This window comes from Chionomys nivalis, chromosome 5 (assembly GCF_950005125.1).
Source record: "Chionomys nivalis chromosome 5, mChiNiv1.1, whole genome shotgun sequence".
In the NCBI taxonomy this organism is placed as follows: Eukaryota; Metazoa; Chordata; class Mammalia; order Rodentia; family Cricetidae; genus Chionomys; species Chionomys nivalis.
The window spans coordinates 84,044,137-84,065,092 of NC_080090.1; the positions used below are offsets into that span (position 1 = coordinate 84,044,137).

Genomic DNA, 20,956 nt, shown 5'->3' on the forward strand with positions numbered 1-20,956 from the left:
CGTGACTCAAAACAATGAGACAGAAAAACGCAAGGAGTGGACGGGGGCCTGTCAGGAGGTACACGCAGGCGAGCACTAAGGGAGAGACAAGGCACCCTCCAACAAAGCCCACACTCTGGTGCTACTCAGACATTTACAAACTCTTTCCACATTGGTAGCAAGAACACAATGCAGAATGTCTTTAGTAATGTCTGGTACATAATCTTGCAAGACCCAGCGTAGGTCCCCGGCTGGGCCACTAGAGGTGTCAGGATTCTAGAGCTGACTGGATAGTTCAGCTGAAAGGAGACCGGGAGAGGCCTGCAGCTAGAGGTCTAGAAAGCTGAGATGGTCTATACCAGAACTGAATGGGGAGGAAGAGAGGTGCTGGGAAGCCGATAGAATGGCATTTGGTGACAGTCAAGATAGAGGGGCGGAGGAAATAGGAAAAATTAAAAAGCCTTGGTAAGAGAAGAGAACTTATTCTCAGACGGCAAGGGTTGTTTTCCAGAAGACTCCTGAACTGGGGGGGAGGGTCTGTCTTCCTTATTAGGATCTGGTGAAGCAGGTGGGGGCTGGGAGACTGGCGGCCCTCCCCACCTAGCTGGATGGCTTTGGTTGAATGCCCTCACAGCTCAGCACCATCTCTGCCAGCCAGCCTGCTTTTTACCCCTCATAAGTGATTTCCCTTTTCTGCCTAAAGATGTTTGTAAATTCTTGAACTTTAACAGCGTAACTCAAATATGCCACAGTGTAGAAAGTTCTGCATCTAATTTTCCCGGAACAATGGGTGCCTTTGAGGGGCAGACTGTTCTTTCTTCAAGAGAATTTTTTGTATTATTGTATCTTCGGTCTCATGTTCAGGATTCCTTAAGAGAACTCAGTTACTGACATACCCCCACGTTGCTTGATTTTTAACTATTTTAACCTTTGTTCCCCTCTGCTATGCCCACCCTGATTATGTCCACCTTTTTTTATCTTTATATATATATATATATGTGTGTGTGTGTGTGTGTGTCCGTCCCCAAATATATGTTATGTGCCTCACATGCATGCAGTGCTCACAGAAGCCAGAAGAGGGCATCAGATCTCCTTAGATGGTGGTTTTGAGCTGCCCAGTGTGGGTGATGGGGATTGACTCTCAGTCCTCTGTAAGAACCAGCATGTTCTCTTCACCATCAAGTCCTCTTTCCAGCACCATGTCCAGTTTTCTTTCTGATACAAGTTAACTCTCACCACTGCATACTATGTTCCTTGTTTCAAATTGATTAGCTCATATATATATATATATATATATATATATATATATATATATATATACACACACACACACACACACACACACATATATATTATGGTATATATATGTGTATATATATATATCATGTATCATACATACTAATAATGAATTTTGGGCCCTTAGCTTTACTACTTTAACCTACAATATAATTTTCCCTTTCATTAAAAAGTTTTTGTCTTTGAAATGTCATTTAGGTTGTTTTGTAGCAGAAGGTGATTGTGATCAGTTTCCTTCTATTCTTCATTCATTCATTGTACTTTTTCTTGAGACAGGGAACCATGTAATCCAGGCTAGCCTCCAACTCACTATGTAGCCAAGGATAACTTTAAACTCCTAATCTTCCTGCCTCTACTTCCAAAGTGCTAAGATTCCAGGTTTTCCTGGAACTGATTGTTTTTTCTTCAGGACTTGGAACTCTGCTGTCCCTTACAAGCCTTTCCTTCCTCTGTCATTAGCAGTCTTCTTTTCTCTGGAACGCTCATGGAGCTCTGGGCCAACAATCATCTCTAGACCGGCTTGCTTGTCCCCTTCAAGCTGTAGCGTATGGGTTAAACCCATAGAAGTAGGCGGGTTCTGTCCCACTTTCTGTACTCTGGTGGGGTGGGCGAGAGAGGCACAAGATCTGAGGTGGTAGCCAGTTGTGGGCAGACTACCTAGGCTGTTTCCTCTGCTCCAGTGTATTAAGTGTGACAGTCACTCCCTCTGCTGAGTGCCCTGGGCTAGCACCTCCAGCTTCCTACTCCATGATAGCCACAAGCCGTGGTTTTTCTTTCTCTCTCACCTGCTCCATTTGAAGGAGAGAGTAGGGAAGAAAAACAAGAACTTGCATGATTAAGTCCTCACAAGTTAGGGTTTATATTTTAGGGAGCAATCTCAGATTTTGTTTTCTCCTCGGCTTATTCTTTGGAGTAAGGACTGACGAAGACTTCCAAATCATTTGATTGGCCGCAGGTCTTCAGCGGATCTATCCAAGACTGTGTGGCTTTCTTGACTTTTTTGCTCCTTGTGAGACTTCAAATGTTGTGAAGTTTGGTTTGATTGTTTTTGATCAATCACACGTGGGCAGAAGGCAATTCATCTTCCTTTCAGTGAACTCTTTCCCTTGGGAATCTCTCCCAAACTTCCCTCTGTTCTACTCACTGCTGTTCCTGCCACGGCCTGCACAGACAGCCCATGCCCCTTCCCGCCTCCCGTCTCTGCCTGGAATCCTTTCCCTCTGCCCATGCAGCTTGCCTGTCAAGGCCCTGCGGAGGATCACCACCTCTGCCTCTGCCAGACCTTCCTTGCTGCCTCAGCCTCACCAACCTCCCTGTTCTCTCAGCATGACCACAGCTCTCTCCGGTTGTAAGAAAGCTTAGCCTTTAATTATATGTTGTCTGCAGTGGTTTGCTGCTGGCTCCGCTATGAACGTCTGGCCACTGAGTCAGGCTGGCTGGGTCCTACGGAGCAGGGCCGGAGAAGAAGCCTCAGATGTGAGCCTCTATGACATCAGGCCTCTCTCCCAGTGCTTATTCAGAGATTGCTGTAGCCCGGGCTTTCCTCTTCCCAGTTCCTTTGCTAGGAAGGCAAAAAGGTATCTCTAACCCATGGTCAATTCTGCCTTGGCGATTGTGGCTTCAGGAATGGTTCTTGGCTGATTAGCTTGTCCCTGGAGGAAAGGGGTGAAACCACCGAGGGCATTCTGTGCTTCTGCTTCTGCTTTGCTACTCCTGCTGCTGTGGACACTCCTGTGCCCTGGCTGGCCCTGAGGTCGTGCCACACATACTGACGTGTCTCTCCTTCCCACACAGGCATCTGCATAACAACCACATCCAGCATGTGGGGACCCACAGCTTCGAGGGGCTGCACAATCTGGAGACACTGTGAGTGGGAGACCCCGCGGAAGTTCTCCCGCTTGGAGATTGACACCTGTGACAGGGGTTGGGTGGACTTAGGAAGGGACAGCAGGGTATGATCTGACCCCAGGCTTCTCATCCATGTGCCCCTCCTGAGACTTTTCTCTGAGATGTGGCTCAGTATAAATTCCTTCTCCTGTCAGGTGGGTACAAGGGGCTCTGTGGGGGTTCCGAGTGGAACCGGGAAGTGGGAATGCAGGGCCCCTGCCAGCAGATACATCAAATAATGCACAGAAACGAAAAAGCTAACAGGATTCAGAGGAACTAGGACATGAATCTCGGAGACTGGGAGGTTGGGGTAGCTGGGAATGACTTGATGGCAGTTTTGATTGTCTGCTTACGGGTGGCTGCTGAAAGAAGGGAGAGGAATACCACAGAATAATGTCGGGACTGCTCGCCAGCTGATCTAACTAGCTAAGTGATTAATGGGGGGATGGCCCGTTCAGCACCTCAGCCCGCCTATAAAAAGCACCCAAGCTGTTGACTCTTAAAAAGCCATATTATTCACACATCATCATCCAGGAATTCAGTTAAGGTCAGAATGCACCCAAGTCCTCCCATCACTTCCTCTGGAGGTCCGCCAGCCCCTACAGAGCGGGCTGAGTGGGCCCCACTGTGCAAACAATCAGCCAGGCTCTGCAAGAGTGACTGGGCATGCCAGCTGGGGTCTTCAGCTCCCCTGAGGGAACTGGCTGCCACAGCCACTGGGTACAGGACATGGGGTTGCGGGCTCTGGGAGAGAAGGGCCCCAGGTCACCACAAGCTGAGCCACTGAGGGTGAAGAAAGGCTTATGACATCAGGAGTTGATCACAGTTCCTCTTGAAGCTCCTTCTCCAGTTATAAGCAAGCCCCCATTTTCAGATTCCCTTCCCCCACATTGCTCCTGAGGTGAGGGAGTCTTAGGAGGCCAGAGCAGCAGGGGATAAAAGATGTGCTGTGACCGGGAAGCAACATGCCCGGGTGGGGGAAACCACAGTGTAAAGTCTACCCCAAGAGGCCTTGGCTACAGAATCTGTGGTTCTGTGGGGAAACAGATGAGAGACTCATACCTAGGTCACAATCTTATTTCCTGTGGGGATGGTTCCTAGGAACACGGCTGATGCTTTCTTGTGCTCCGTGTGCAGCAGGAGAAATGGCAGAGTCGGACTCAGCTCTCTTGGTTTCCAGGCTGTTTCACCAACTGTATACCAAGGAGTGTGGTGCAGGGCAGTATGTCCCAGCCTGGGCTCAGGAGGGCTCTGTCCCTACTGTGGCAAGGCTTAGGCTATGTGCACCTTCTCCATAGCTGTCACTGCTGGCCTGACAGTGAGAACAGGCCAACCTAGATCTCTACGTCTTCATAAGAGAAAGTCCATTTCCAGGAAGGCTGCATAGTTCTTCCCAGATGATGGTTTCTCCCGGGGTTACCATCCCAACTGTGCGCAGAGCACACCAGGGTGTGAACGAGAAAACAGAAGTCCTATCACCTGGTCAAATGTGAACTGGGTGAACCTACTGTGTGCTAGGTTTTCAGAGACACCCTAGAGAAGCTCAGCTCTGGGATGGTGTTGGGAGTCTCAGTTCAACAGCAGGGCAAGGAGAGAGTGCACCACCATCTACCCTGGAATGTGGGGCTGTTTAGCTCTGCTGGGAAATCAGATGAGGATGGGGGCATAGATACTGGGTGTGAATTGGCACCTCAAAAAAGTCAACAAGCAGCTGTTTCTTCACTTTTGGGGCACACTGCCTAAATCTTTCTCAATTAGCCACTGTCTCACTGTGCGGGGCATTTGGCGCAGCTGCTGCTGGCTGAATTATAGAGCAGTCCTGCCGCTAAGCACCCACTGTCTCTTTCATCTGTCTTGGCATCAACACGCAAGGCCCCCAGGCTATGCCCACCTTGCAGATGGGAAAGCCAAGACCAAGAGATGAGAAAAAAATCTTTCAATCTTTACAGTATGGAGACAAAAAAGCCCAGTGGTTACCCCTGGCAGTAAGCAGCCTGAAGCCCATACTGCCAGTTCTCCAAGCTGTGTGAGTTCAGCCATTTGCCTGAGAAAAAGTCTCAGTTTTCTAATCTATAATGTAATGTCACTGGATTATATAAAGTTGTTGCAGAGACCGGCAGATACAGAGAACCATGCCCTCCTCTCGTTTCCTTCCTCAGCCCTTCGTCTGAGGTTTCATGTCTACGACACCTTGTTTCCTCCCACCCTCAAAGACCAAGCCCTTCTTCCAACTTTTGATCTCCAATTAAAAAGGGGGGGTTCTTTCTCCTCTGTTCCCCAGAGCATTTTCTCGGGGAGCCTGCAGGGGAAGGCAGATGTGGAGGAGGGGGGCGGCTGGGAGAATGAAAGGGGAAAGAAATGATAGTCAAGTCTTTTAATTGTTGCATAATTGGCGCACTCAGCAGCCTTAACTATTACTCGGGAGCTTTCATGTGTACTTCTCGCGGGAAGGGTACTTCGCCCTCAGGCCCTGTAAATCTCCGCCACTTAGACCTCTCTCATCTCTGGCAGCAGAGGGAAGATCAAACCCCCACAGCTCAGGCTGTGGTTTGGCTCCTCTGCAACCTTCTCTTCAGAGGAAGAGCAGCCCCCAGCTCTACCACCTGGGAGGAGGGGCCAGGTGCGGGCACGTACATGCGTGGCCACACAGGCTCCCAAACTAGGCACATGCAGCGTGCAGGACACAGCTCACGTCCTCTGCCATCCTCTCTCCACATAGACTGCTCTCCTCAGAGCGGCACAGCAGAGATGTGCCCCACAAAAGGCACCTGTGTAACCTGCCTCTCTTAGACTCTCAGCAATGAAGGCCAGGATGCCAGTTCTGCTTCTGTAGACCGGGTCAGCAAAAGCACTACTGGGAGCCCGCTTTCTTTGCTTGTACAAGAGGCTACCACAGCTGGATGTGGTGGTAGGGGACGTGCTTGTCACCCTGGCACTCAGAAGGCAGAGGCAGGAAGCTCAGGAGTTCAAGGCTAGCCTGTGCTGCACAAGATTTTGTCTCAAACAAAACCAAACAGAAAATGGGCAAACAAGTCATGAAACATGCTCTTTATTCTAAAGGAGCTTTGGGGAGAGTCTCAGGTGGGATTGTTATATCCTCTGCTGCTGGGCAGGATCCCACAGCTCTTAACAACAAATCATGCTGCACTCTGGGGAGCCTGGCATTGCCAGAAGAGATACCTCTCCCAATATGGTTGTCGCCATTCCAAACCTTGCCATGAAGCCTCAGCCACAGGCAGATCAGTCTTTCTCTATCCTGTATCCACAGGCCTTGGATCTCCCATGGTGAGGGTGACCACCACTTTGGGGAAACTCCAAAACAGAGATGGTCTAGCCCTTCCTCTAAAGTAGCGTGTCCTCTTTCCACGATATATCAGAAAAGGCACTGGTACCCTCAGGGCGGATCAGTTCCAGGACTCCCTAGGTATGTAGTTGAGATATAAAAGAAATGCAGATGAAAAAGACTTTCAGGCAGATTCTCTGTGGAACCAGGTGCCAAGGCACATTGGTCAGTCCTTGGGATTTCAAGTTTGGGGAACACAGGCAGCTATGCTAGCTTGACTACTGACAGTGTTCAAAGTTCTGAGTTAACAAAACTGGGGATAGGACTGGTAACCCCCAATTCCATCCTAAAGGACCCACCTTTACTCCCCATGTCTGGAACTTGATGTCTGTATCCTAGCAGAACCCAGCGTGAGTGGGGGTGGGTGCAGGATACTTTGAGCTATAGTACTTCTCTTCCCTGAGCCCAGGCAATGATCTTGGGCCCTGTTATGACCTTGTTAAACAAATCTGGCCCAACTGGAGCCCGAGCTGGCTGGACATTTCCCTCTGGAAGAGATCCTGAGCCTGAGCGAGAACAGAAGCCTCCTGGCTGGCTCGGCTCCTTCTCTAATCAGGACCAGCATTGAATGCAGGGCTGGGAAGTGAGGCTTTATATAATTCCACCCTCAGGTACAAAACTGTGCATTCCCTGTCAAGCCTCCTCTACTGACATCCCAGTGGTGTTTCCAGAGGACATTCTTACTTCAACAACAGCTGTGGCGAGAAAATGTGCTCCTGTCTCTCTGTCACTGAAACCACAAATATCAACAGGTTTCACTCTCAGCTCACTCGGAATTGGCCCTGAAAATGTCTGGCCACTCCTCAGCATTGGGCTGACCATCAGCCTTTCATCTGGAACAGAACAGCAGGCAGATTTCCACCAAGACTCTTCCAGTGCTTGGGGCATTCTAGAGAAGATCAAGGGTTAGACTTGAATCAGCAGACTCGTAATCAAATCCTGACACTGCCACCGACATGTGGCACGCTCAAGTCACCTGACCTCTCAAAACCTTCAGCTGTCACCAGTAGAGAACGAGGTCAAAGTTCACATTCAATTAGGGGGCTCTGGGCTGCACTTGGAGCAGCACAGGTGCCGAGTTTACATTGGCTTTCCCTTCCCTGCTCACCGCTTAGCGTTGGCTGGACCGTGTCTGAAGGTGGCAGGGAGGGTGCGACCCGGGGGTATCGGTTCACAGTGCTCCGTGCTGTGGCTCAGCACTGTGGTGAATCAGAATTCTCAGGCACTCAGGATGACTGCATTAGTTTCCTGTGGCTGTCATGACAAACTACCACAAACTTGGTGGCTTAACAAAAGAGCAATTTATTCTTCCACAGTTCTTGAGGTCAGAAGTTCAAAATCAAGGGGTTGGCACGACTGGTTACTTCTGGTAGGGTTTGAGGCAGTCTATATTTTCCCCTCTCCTTGCTTCCAATGGAGGCTGGCAACGCTTGGCATTCCTTGGCTTGGAGACCCATCTTCCAGACTCTGCCTCCATCATCACAAAGCTTCATTCCTGCTTTCTCTTATAAAAATGCTTATCATTGGGTTTAGGGTCTGCCCCGCCAACTAGACTGGTATCTGGAGATCTTTCACTAGATTCTCTCTGCAAAGGTGCAGTACCCAAGGTCACCTTCTAGGTACCAACAGTTTGGATTGAGTTGGGAACATCTTTTGGGGAACACAGTTCAGACAGTATGGCTCCCTGAGCAGAGGTCTAAACAAACTTGGCTGTTTCTCTTTCTTACTTCTTTCTCTTCTTTCTTTCCTTTAGACAGCATCTTGCTATGTAGCCCAGGCTGGCCTTGAACTCACAGTCACCCTATCCCAGCCTCCCAAGCACTAGGATTATAGGTATGTGTCACCATATCCATCTGTTCTGTTTCCTTTCTTTCTCAATTTTATTGTATTTTTTAGCATGTGTGCATGGGTGGGTAGGTGTGTGTGTGTGTGTGTGTGTGTGTGTGTGTGTGTACACAAACATTCATGTTCAGGTCAGAGGACAACTTTCAGGAATAAATCCTCTCATTCTACCATGTGGTTCCTGGGAAGCAAACTCCATTCGTTAGACTTGGTGGCAATTACCTGCTAAGCCACATGGCTTGCTCTTTTCTGGTTTTGTATCTCAAGGCAAATCAGGTTGCTTCACTCATTTCTGTTATTTTTGCTTTGTCTCAGACAGGGTCTGGCTGTGTAGTCTAGGCTGGCCTCAGGCTCATCATAGCCATCTGCCTCAGTCTCTTGGAAAGCTGGGATTGCAGCTGTGAGCCACCCTGCCCAGCTTATCCCGGTTCTAATGCTAATTTCTTGTGTTTAGGAAAACTTGAGTTTCCTTTCTTCAATAACTAGTTCATCTCACATTTCATTTCTTGCCCCACCCGACTCGTTGAGGAAGACAGGAAAAACCGTGCGTCCTCTTGTTACAATGGACACACCGAGGCAGAGAGCGGGTGACTTACCTAAGGCCACTCGGCTAATTAAGAGGCAGGATCAAAACTCTGTTTCTCTGCCCTTGGCCCCGTGTCATCTCCTCAGACCACAAGGCCACTTGAGGCAGGGTATCAAGGAACTCCTTCCTCTCCCATTCTTAATCATCTCACATTTGTGGGTTTATTAGCTGCAAATTTGTGGGCTTCTGTGGCTTATAGAGGAATTTATTGTTCCATATAAAACTTTTTTTCCCTGGCTTCCCCCACAGAACCACTAATGACTTTTAACAGGCAGAAAATTGAGCTGCCCAATGAGTTTGCCTTGCGTTCTGTGACCATGAAGAGTTATTAATAGTCCTTCCCAGCACAGCGTGCCTTTTCCCACCGCCCTGGCCCAAGGTCGCCTCCTGCCACTGCCGCCCCTTCCTCCCCGCCAGCAACGGAGCAAAGTCTTTAGCCCTGGACTTAGACTCCACCCGCACTCCCACAGGAGCCCCAGCCAGCTGGTCTGGAATAGAGAAGCACGGGAGGTTAGGGGGATGAGATCTCCACCAGGGATCCTTACCAGATGCCACAGAGAGGAAACAGAGAAGTTAAGAAGTCGAAGACTGGCCTTTGCATATCTGGAAGAAGGAAGAGCTGGGAAGAATCAGTTATCAGCGCTTCTTTTGCTCCTATTGCTGTGTCCTCAATCATCCCACAAATCCCGGACGTCTCTTACGCGCCAGAACTCACTGCAGGCTCTGTCAAAACTGGTAGGCACCCCTGGCACTAAAGAGTCTAGCCCAGAAGTCTCGAGCCCCTTGAAATTTATCACTAATGTACTGCTCATGTCCCGTTCCTCAAGATCCTGAGCTCTTAACAATATCACACCCAGGGGCTCTTTCCGTCTCGACTACACAGAGTCTACATTCTCAGCTGCACTCATAGCTTTTAATGCCATGAGTTAACAGATAACTCCAGCCCAGACCTCGCTCCTGAACCTCAGACTAGTCGGTCCTCACTGCCCAGTAGTCAGCATAGATGTCCCATGCTCTAATCTGCTGATATGCCCTGGATGTGGGCCTTGCTCACTGCCTTGGTCCCTTAGCCTTCACACCATTGAGGTCAGGTGGTAGAGTCTTCAGGTGCTCTGCGTTAACAAGACCCTGACACCCAAACTTATCTCAGGAATCTGATCAAACCAGAAGATTAGATCCTGTTGTGGATATCACATCTCCAGAGGGACAAGGACTTTCTAGGTGAGGGAGATGAGTGCCTACAAAACGTGATTCAAAGACTTGGGGGGAAGCCTTGGGTGTGGGCGATGTTCCCCGTTGTTAGACAGGCATGGGTTGCATGGACTTCCAGGCAGCAGTAAGAGTCAAGGGAGGTGGGGAAGGGAGAGTTTTCTCTAGGGTGATGACGCTTTACTCAGTGTGGTCGAAGGCCCCACAGTGGCTGCCCAGGACAGTCAGCAAAACCAGCCAGTGCTCTCCCTTTGGGACAATCCAAACAAAAACTGGCTTCCCATCTGACCAGAATCTTGGAGTTGATTCCTGGTGTGGGGGCTGATTAGACTGTTACCTTTTATCTCCTTTCCAAGCCTCGGCTTCTACCATCCCAGGTGTTTCATTAGATCAGAAAAACAAGCAATCTCAGTATGAAAGACCAGCTTCTGTTAAAATCAGCCTGCTATTGCTCCAGGTATATTTTGAACGTACGCTGGCAAGGAAGAGAGCGTAGGTGGAAGGAGGGTGTGTCTGTGTCTCTCAATAGAAACTGATGACAATTTTACTAATTGCTGCAGTTATTAATGGGTGGCCTTTTATGTAGGCTGCTCAGAAGGTGAAACAATGCTATTAGTCATAAAGTGTTCCTGGCTCTGCCGTCATCTGCACCGCGCACGTGCAGCAAGATTCAAGACAGGTGCTCCATCTGCAGCGTAGGAAGAGCAGTTAAGACATGCATTCGCTGTGTTTGCTCCCCTTTATTCCAGGCCTTGGGAGATAAAGTGGATCCGAGTTTACAGTTTATCCAAACTGGTCCTTGTATCTCATATTGTGGAGCCAGGCTCACCTACATTTCTCCATGGGCCCTTATCTGAGATCTAGTAATGAACACAAGTATTAGTCTTGATAATAAAATGTAAGTGGAATCCCAATTAATGTAATTCATCTTTCTTAATTGCTGTGAAAGGTAGACAGAGCAACCTGAACACCTACAATTGTAGTGTGTGATGAAGGCAGTGTTTGCCCAGCGTGCAGTGCCTAGCAAAGGAGGAGGCAAAAGGCACTGGTGTTCTTTGATTGGCTACTCTGTACCAGTCTCTGGGCCAGGTGTACTGGGTATCTGCAAGGGGTATCCTCAACTTCAGGTAAAGAAGCATGCTGAAGAAGTCAAGGAGATCTTGTTGGTAAAGGAAGTCCAGCAACTTCCTATTCTCACGCAGATAACCCGCGAACCAACATGTGGCCTACTAATCATTTGGCTGTCGCACATCTATGAACACCTAAAAGAAATCCATAGAACCCTCCTGTTAACATTTCACCCTTACCTTCTCTCCAAGACCTGCTGTTCATAGTCGTACCGGGATCCAACTCTGGTTGGTTGAGAGTGTTTTGAGCCAGTAGCCGAAAGACATAGGTTCAAGGTCTACCTCTAGGAATCCCAGGAATGTTCCTTTTCTCTCCAAGTCCCATTTTCTCATCAGTAAAAGGAAGCTGTGTGAAACCCTACTAGCTGTGCCCACTGACCCACAGCAAGGCTCCCCAAGGATCTCAAGACCCAACCAGAAAGGAGAGGACTAGGGTTGCGAGTCCCGAAGCCTCAGGGCTTGGGTGGCCTTCTGAGATGCTCTGATCAACTACACAGGCTGCCATCAGTGTGCCTGGATTTGGCTGAAAGTTCCCACGCTCCTAGGAAGGACTAGACATGGGCAGCTACAGCTTCCAGACCAAGCTCCAGTTGGAGATGGGGATGGTTTCTCTTTTACTTTAGACCTTATTATTCCTTCACTTTTAGTTCCTGCAAGAATAATGAACTCTTCTTGGGCTTCTGACTGATTCTAGGAACTATTAAGGGTAATAGACTAGAAAGTCCTAGACCCACGAATGAGTTTTCTATCAGAAGCTTGGGGCATCATAAGGATCAGACTAAACTGTGTTTTCTAGGAGTAGAGTAGATTCGCAAAGGGCTGTTATGCTGCCCTGAACCAGTCAGTCACAAAGGCTAAAGGGGTCTCCATCATGTGGTCTTGTGTATTGGGCTCAAATGATAATCTTCGGCAATGGATATTCACATATGTAGCCCTGTACCTGGATTGCAGGGGATCCAAAACAGCACTCAGATGCTCCCTGACCTCACCGAGCTTCCTCTCTAATGGAGAGGTGGTATAAATGTTCATGAACTCACTGTGCTCTTGCCCTGTCTGGACTCTAATCCCAGCTATTACGCTATGAGCTGCCCGTCTGTCTCATACTCAGTTTTCTATCTTCAAAATGGAGGCAGTAACAGTATCCACTTCCAAGGGAATGGTCAGAATTGAATGGATTAACCTATACAAACTCCCAAGAAACATAACCCGTACACAGTAATGACTATTATTACCAAGACAGCATCATCACCAATGAATGTCCTGCATGCTGACGAAGAAAGCACCAGGAAACCGCGAGAGAGTGAGTGATTCATTCTAACTGTAGGGATGAGGTTGCGTTCATGGAGAAAGGTATATTTGAACCCAATTTCAAAGAATGACTAATACTTCAACAGCTAAAGATGTAGGGAAAGGGCATTCCAGGCTGAAGGCAGAAATGGTCCAAGCAAAAACAGGAATATATGAAAATACATGCAGGGTTGAAATGCAGAGGAAGCAACATTGAGGAATTTGGGCTTTGTTTTGTCTTTTTTTCTGAAAGCCCTTTTAGACTTTGCAGTGTAAGAGAGGGACTGAGCCAGCTCTGTGTTTTAAGGAGCTCTTCCTGGCAGATGGGAAATAATTAAGAGTGTAGACTCCAGACTGCAACCATCAGGGTTCAAATCCTAGCTGTGATACTGAATTCGTTACGATAGGCTAAATTACTCTAACAAATAGACCAAGATGTATGTAATGGCTCACACACAGTAGAAGGCTGGGTTTTTTGTTTGTTTGTTTGTTTTGTTTGTTTGTTTCCTGGATTATGTGGTAGTCCCAGGAGAATTTGGGGGCAGAGCATGTGACATTTTCTCCATATGGCGACTCAGGAACCTGGGTTCTCACCATCCCCAGAGCATTTAGCTGGTGGTTAGGTAGAAAGACTATAAAGGAGAAAAGGCAGCTATTATATAAAAATCAGGGTGAGAAATAGCAGATTAAAATTTTGCCTACCTTCCTGGGGCAGAATCTTGTCACACCTACTGCAGGGAAGGCTGGGAAATATACTCTTAGCTATATTTTTTAGATATTTCTTCTGTTAGGCCATCCAGTAGAATTCTGCAATGGTAGAAATGTTTTATATCTCTGTGTTTAATAAATAGCTGCTAGCCATATATTGCTAATAGAACACTTGAAATGTGGCTACTAAAACTGAGATTAAAATGACATTGACTTGTAATTCAACAGCCACATGTGGCTAGTGGCTCCGGTGTTGGATAGTGCAGAAGGGCAGAGGAACGTGGGCAAATGGGCAGTAATCTCTGAGGACCCACAATAGGTTATTGATGATCGAGCAGCTGGTTTGTTTTCTCACGTCCTTCAATGGATAAGGAAGGTGTAGGGAGAGAATGGATCTCTCCAGACTGTGGGAGGATGGAGCTCATTCTGTCAAAGCACCATGGTGAGTGCTCAGCCCACGTCATGCTATCTCTCTATGGCCTGAAGGCAGGGATAGTACGTAGCAAAGAGGGTGAATCCCTCCCCTCTACATATTTCTATCTGCTTCAGCTGAGTTTTACCACTCACTTCCCTCCAAAATGTTCCTCTCTTCTGAAATGTGCTCTTCGAACCTGGTTCAGATACCCCACTTCCACACAGTCCCCTAGGTGTGGGCTCTCTAGGTGTGGGACAGCCCTGATGCTTTGTGTACTCTCCAGGACCTGTGGCATTGTACCGAGGGGGCTCATCTTGTCTCGTGCATTTGTCTAGACAGGTGTGCTTTTTTCCATCTCTGCCCAGCAGAATTCTTTGCCTACTGCAATGAGTTGAGTTCATCGGGTACAGAGAGGGTTGCAAAGACAGGCCCTGAACAACTAGAGCCAAATGCCATCTGCATGGCACCAAACAAAGCTAGAATTTGGCAACCTCTCGGGTCACTAAATCTATGTGGACGTCCCACTGTGGCCACCTCCCTGGTAAGAAGTTTGCAGAGTTCTTTGGGACATTTGTACAATTTTTCTTCCCCCACATTTCTCTGTAAAAAATAGCTGTCTAGTTCGCATGCCTTTAACCACACGCCATTTCCCACTGTCTGTCTCCCCCTGGCAAAGTTCCTGACCAGACACTTCCAAGGAGAACTGGAACCACTCACTTTGGCAGCCTGGACATGGGTCCATTGAACTGTATAAGTGCCCCATGAGAACAAAGCCACACAGGCACCTCCCATGTTCTCTGCGGCTCAGGGCAACCCTGACAGTCACTCCAAACTATCTTGTGTCATTTTGACAACAACCTAAAACAAAACTCGAGAATATGTATCAAAATACCCTGGTAACCCAATGAGTTCACTGATTTTTAAAAGTTTTTTTTATTAATAAGCTTGTTTAGAGCTTTTCAATTATTCATTCAATACATACTTGTTGAGGTCCTGCTCTGTGTCAGATATTATTGTGGTGTTTAAAATGTGAAACAGATAAAATTCTTGCATTCGAGGAGCTTTTGTTCTGGTTGGGTAGGAAGGAAATAAATATGTCATGTGCCAATAAGTTCCATGAAGGCAAAACAAAACAAAACAAAAAGCAGGACGTCTCCTGTGACATAAAAAAGTCACTCCAATCACTTAGTGTCCTAAAATAACACCTTATTATTTCTCGTGAGTCCATGGCTTGGCTGAGCTCCCTGGGCTCCTTCAGGAGTTTGTAGTCACTGGAGGCTCAGCAAGGTCTAAGGGGTCTACTAGGAGAAAGGCTAAGCCTCACTCACTGCTGGCTATCAGTTCATCTTCTCCACAGAGCTCACCACTCCTGAGTCTAGTTTGAGCTTCCTTACAATGCAGAGTACAGACTCCTGGGTTGTGAATGAGGAGACTGGAAGGCTCTATTCCTTAGGACCGGGTCATGCCGTATTACTTCTATCTTGCATTGAGAAGCCCAGGCCTGTCTTCAGAGCGACACATCTTCACTTCTTATAAACAATATAATTCTTTGTGGGCAAGAATTGAGAATTTCTAAAGGAATTGAGCCAAGTTGAAAGGGGGCATTTTGAAACAGTGAGACGTGAAGATGAGCCGCTACGTGGGGCACGGTTTGAGAGAGGAAACCAAGAAGTGTTTGAGGTGTGCAAAGGCATGGCGAGGTAGGGTGCGCTTGAAATACATGGGTCAGGGAAGGTGCCTCTGAAGTGGGGCAATTTGGGGAAGGACCTGAGTGAAGTAAGTAAGTAGGCCATACTTACTGAGGGAAGAATATCCTAAGTAGTGGGAATAGACAGCAACCAAAGGTTCTCAGGTTAGACCACTGCAATTCTTTGTCTTAGAGATAATTTCATTATCTCTAGTATTAATATTAATATTTCATATTATGTATTTTGAATGAAGACACTTTTTATTTATGGAAAATATAATTCTTTGTTGGCAGCAGTGAAAGATTCCTAAAGGAACTGAACCAAAATAAGAGGGAGCCATTGATTTTGAAACACTGAGATACAACAAATCATTTATTGATTTGAGGACCAAAAGAGCATCTACCTCTTTTCCCTGCTGCCTCCACCCTCCACATTCCTCACCTGATGCACTGGGTGACTTGTGCAGCCCTTGGTAGAGCTCTAAGAAGCCCAGAGTCTCAGTATCGCTGCTTTCAGTCATTCTGCACACCACTTGTCTGCAGCCTTGCCCTCATGCAGCCTGTGGAAGCATCTCTGTGAGCAAATCAAACTGCGGGACATGGGAGACCAGCGTGTCCGGTTTACTAAAGGACAGAGCAGAGCAGAGGGGTTTTCTGGTATAATTACCCACGATTGATAGGGCAGTCTGAGGGTAATGGGTAATTAGTCTGTGTGTAGAGAGGAACAATTATCTAGCTCACTGACGGCCAGATGCTTGTCACCGTTGCTCTGGCCTCCTAGGCTGGGTTCCTGGCTCTACCTATGGCCTATTAAGTGTAATGACCCTCCCATGCAGAATAGCCTGTCATTATCTCTGTGTTAGTGTGGTATTTATCCCCAAAACTCTGCCAAGCTACTTTGCAATTAGGAGACCTCCACACAGGCCCCTGCTGTGGCCTTGGACAACCATTCAAGTTGTCAGGGCAGGGATGGCTTTAAAAAGCTGAGAAGATAGACTAGTGTCCGCACTGAGAGAGTCAAGAGACATCCCAGGAACTGACGCCCTCACATACTTCCGAAGCCTGAGACTATGCACTTCAGAAAGAGGATTTTAGAGACATCAAGACACCCCACCTCAGCCGGGCGGTGGTGGCGCACGCCTTTAATCCCAGCACTCGGGAGGCAGAGGCAGGCGGATCTCTGTGAGTTCGAGACCAGCCTGGTCTACAAGAGCTAGTTCCAGGACAGGCTCCAGAACCACAGAGAAACCCTGTCTCGAAAAACCAAAAAAAAAAAAAAAAAAAAAGACACCCCACCTCAAATCAGGGACATAGAAGGCTAATTCATTGGCTGCTGAGTACCAAGACTGAAGTTGATTTCTCGAGAGTTGCTGTCTCTTCTGAAGTCTGGGCAACCCTGATAGACAGGGAATCCCATCACATAATGAAGCAACACTTTCAGGAGGTCCTCTGAGGCTTTATGCAGAAAGCAATAAAAGGAATTGTAAAAAAAAAAGGGGGTAGACTCACAAGTTGGTGAGGAGATAGAAACTATTCTTCTTCTTCTTCACTATTCCTCTCAAAGCTCAAGCACCCCCTCTTTCTTCAGGTGTCACCCGCCTTTGGGTTATCTACTTGCCACGAGCATTTCTGATGAAAATAAAATTAACCCTCGGCCTGCCCCATATCTCCTCCCTTTACCCTGTCATTGCTGCCCAAGGGCACAAACCAAAAAAAAAAAAAAAGCTCTTGAAGTGGGGAGCTGTGATTTCATATGGGTTAGTCACTACTTGACTTCTGTTGCCTAAAAGGATGCTATTATGAGTATCTTTATACAAATATCGTCACACATAGGCATGGAATTTTCTGTAGCATATGGATATAAGAGAATCTGAGTATGTGAATTTCAATTCAGAAAGATATCAAATTGTTAAAAGGTCTACACATTTAGTTTGTTAGAGAGCTTGCTTTCCCTCATCCTTGCCAACTTGGCTTGAGGCCCCTTTTATAAAAAAACTTTCTTTCATTGTTTTATGATTATGCATGTGATAAGTGTTCCTTAAGGGTAAAGGAAAAATGGAAACTGCAGCAAAACGAAGAGAAAATAAAGATTAACTCCCGTGCCACCAGTGCAAGGTAGAAACCAGCCAGGTGTGATGACACTCCAATAGCTCCAACACTTTGGGATCTAAAGCGGAAGGGTCAAAAGTTCAAGGCCATCTGAGACACACAGGGAGAGTCCACCTTGAAATGGCAGAGGCTGTAGCTAAGGTAGCTGTAATCTGAGGACCTTTCTGGACACACAAGAGCTAATAACATATTAAAGATCACTTCCTTCTCTCTTTTCTCCTGCCCCATGAATCCAGAAACCTCAAATAGATTTTCCTGAGCTTTGTAGAGATTACTCTGAGGTAGGCAGCTCCAGATATGCACACCCCTAAAATGTGTCCCCATTCAAAACAGTTCCGCTGCCAGGAAGGCTCCAAGCCCGAGGATTTGTGGAGTAGGAACGGAGCACAAACATTCAGAAAATGTGTTTTCAGGCCTTGGCAGCTGGACCCAACAGATTGGAAAACCCATCTCCCGGGCCAATCCTATAGCCAAGTTTCCATGTCTCAGGGACCCTGACATGCCCTGTTAAGCCTCTGAGCTAATGACTGCTCTGCTTTCCATTCCAGAGACCTGAACTATAATGAGCTGCAGGAATTCCCCGTGGCCATCCGGACCCTCGGCAGGCTGCAGGAACTGTAAGACCTTCTGTTGGTGTGTTCCAGGGGTGCTTCTCCCATGGGCAGAGGCCAGCTAACTCACCAAATCTCCTCCCATAGTCCTAGTGACTGGCCCTTATGAAAGCTGTGGCTGGAAACCCTCCACAGCCCCCAGAGCAGCTCTCAGTAGCTTCAGCTCTTGGTAGTTTGACTTTGAACATTTCTTGGGTGGGGTGTGCATCATCGTCATAAACATCTCTGGGTCCTTTAAGCCTGGGAGCATACATGAAAGAAGCCATTTCATGCAGCTTGGACCTGGCATTGCCCTGTCTATGTCTGAAGAAGAATTAGAGGAAGAACTGGGGACTGGCTTATAGGGTTACTCTTTATTACCACCCCTAGAAAGATTGAGAAATTGACTCTGGAGCCCCATGGCTATTTAGTATTATTGTTATCATTTTAGTTGCGTGTGAACATGCATGCATGTGCATGTATGATGTGTGCATGTTGCGGGGGGAGTACACATGCCATAGCCCATGTGTGGAGGGCAGAGGACAACTTTCTAGAGTCAGTCTCTCCTTCTCTATTTATATAAGTTCCAGGCATTGAACTCAGTTTCCTGGCTTGCATGGCAAGCAGCACTTTTACCTGCTAAGTTGCCTCATTTTCCCAGCCATTTATTATTCTTTTTCACACTCACCAGACTGGGTTCTGTGTTTGGTGTTAATACAAACCAAGGGTAAGACGGGCATGGGATCTTCTAAAAGGATGCTTCAACCTCATCTGTGACATAAAGGAGCATTCATGAAACAGGAACAGGATAAAGCAATGTATAATTCCAGCCTTAAATTGTGGTATAGTATATTGGCTAAAATGGCTGTGGAAATTCAGAGTAGCAGACAGCTTGCTATGGACTGAGGTCTCCTGAGACTGATCTCAAAGGATGAGTGAGATTGGGAGGGGACAGGTATTTTAGTCACTGGAGCAGTATAAGCAGACTTGGAAGGAAGTGGCTAAGGTAGAGGATGACCACAAAAGGGATACTTGATGGGGTATCCTCAGTGGCCTTAGAAGTCTAACATATAGCTAGACTAAAATCCAATTAAAGAAACATGAAGATTCATGATTTTTTCTAGAGAAAAAATGTACACATAGATTTCAGTCCATCCATCCATCCATCCACCAATCCATCCATCCACCAATCCATCCATCCATCCATCCATCCACCAATCCATCCATCCATCTGCCAATCCATCCATCCATCCATCCATCCATCCATCCATCCATCTGCCAATCCATCCATCCATCCACCAATCCATCCATCCACCCATCCATCCACCCATCCATCTATCCACCCATCCATCTATCCATCCATCCATCTATCCATCCTTCCATCCATCCATCCACCCATCTGTTGAGGGAGCTGCGGGCTGTGTTCCTGCCACCCAGCTCCCGGCTGCCTGGCTAGCTTATGCCCCAGAATAAAAACACACAAATTGTATTCTTTTAAACACTGCTTGGCCCATTATATCTAGCCTCTTCTTGGCTAATTCTCACGTATTAATTTAGCCCATTTCTAATAATCTGTGTAGCACCCCAAGGTGTGCTTACCAGGAAGATTCTAGCCTACGTCCATTCTGGGTTGGAGCTTCATTGCATCTGCCCCAAAGAGCAGAGCTAAGGCATATGAGCTCACTTCCTCTTCCTCCCAGCATTCTGTTCTGTTTATTCCACCCACCTAAAGGCTGGCCAATCAAATGGGCCAAGGCAGTTTCTTTATTAGCCAATGACCTTCCTCCATCACCCATCCATCCATCCATCTATCCATCCATCCACCAATCCATCCATCCATTCATCCATCCATCCATCCATCCATCCATCCATCCATCCATCCATCCACCAATCCATCCATCCATCCATCCATCCATCCATCCATCCATCCACCAATCCATCCATCCACCAGTCCATTCACCCATCCATCTATCCACCAATCCAACCATCCATCCATCCATCCATCCACCCATCCATCTATCCATCCATCCATCTATCCATCCTTCCATCCATCCATCCACCCATCTGTTGAGGGAGCTGCGGGCTGTGTTCCTGCCACCCAGCTCCCGGCTGCCTGGCTAGCTTATGCCCCAGAATAAAAACACACAAATTGTATTCTTTTAAACACTGCTTGGCCCATTATATCTAGCCTCTTCTTGGCTAATTCTCACGTATTAATTTAGTCCATTTCTAATAATCTGTGTAGCACCCCAAGGTGTGCTTACCCGGAAGATTCTAGCCTACGTCCATCCTGGGTTGGAGCTTCATTGTGTCTGCCCCAGAGAGCAGAGCTAAGGTGTATGAGCTCACTTCCTCTTCCTCCCAGCATTCTGTTCTGTTTATTCCACCCACCTAAAGGCTGGCCAATCAAATGGGCCAAGGCAGTTTCTTTATTAGCCAATGACCTTCCTCCATCACCCATCCATCCATCCATCCATCCATCCACCCATCCACCCACCAATCCATCCATCCATCCATCCATCCATCCATCCATCCATCCATCCACCAATCCATCCATCCATCCGCCAATCCATCCATCCATCCATCCATCCATCCATCCATCCATCCATCCATCATCTATTGAGAGAAAGCTGATTGCAAACATGGCCTCTATTATCTAAACATCTCAACCTCTCAGAACTCGACCTTAACCCAAAACACAAACAATCTTTTCAAACAAAAAGGATGTCTAGAAGGAACAAAGGAAGTAGCAAGCCTTGGTTGGTAGCATTGGCCAGAGATATGGGAGGATGAACCTTGAGTGACAGAGCACGGACTTGAAAGGAATGATGGGACAGCAGATAGAAAGAAGTGAGCAGATGCTAGGGCACACAAAGCAGAGGCTGCAGTAG

The 20,956-nt window shown here is 47.4% G+C and overlaps 1 protein-coding gene across 1 annotated transcript in view; it reads left to right on the forward strand.

Moving 5' to 3' along the window:
* Lgr6 (leucine rich repeat containing G protein-coupled receptor 6) overlaps nucleotides 1-20,956 on the forward strand; it is a 118,943-nt gene that overhangs the window by 76,969 nt on the left and 21,018 nt on the right. Inside the window, exons 6-7 of the mRNA XM_057770622.1 lie at nucleotides 3,070-3,141; nucleotides 18,024-18,092. Of these exons, the coding sequence (XP_057626605.1) occupies nucleotides 3,070-3,141; nucleotides 18,024-18,092 (141 nt within the window). The remainder of the gene's footprint in view (nucleotides 1-3,069; nucleotides 3,142-18,023; nucleotides 18,093-20,956) is intronic.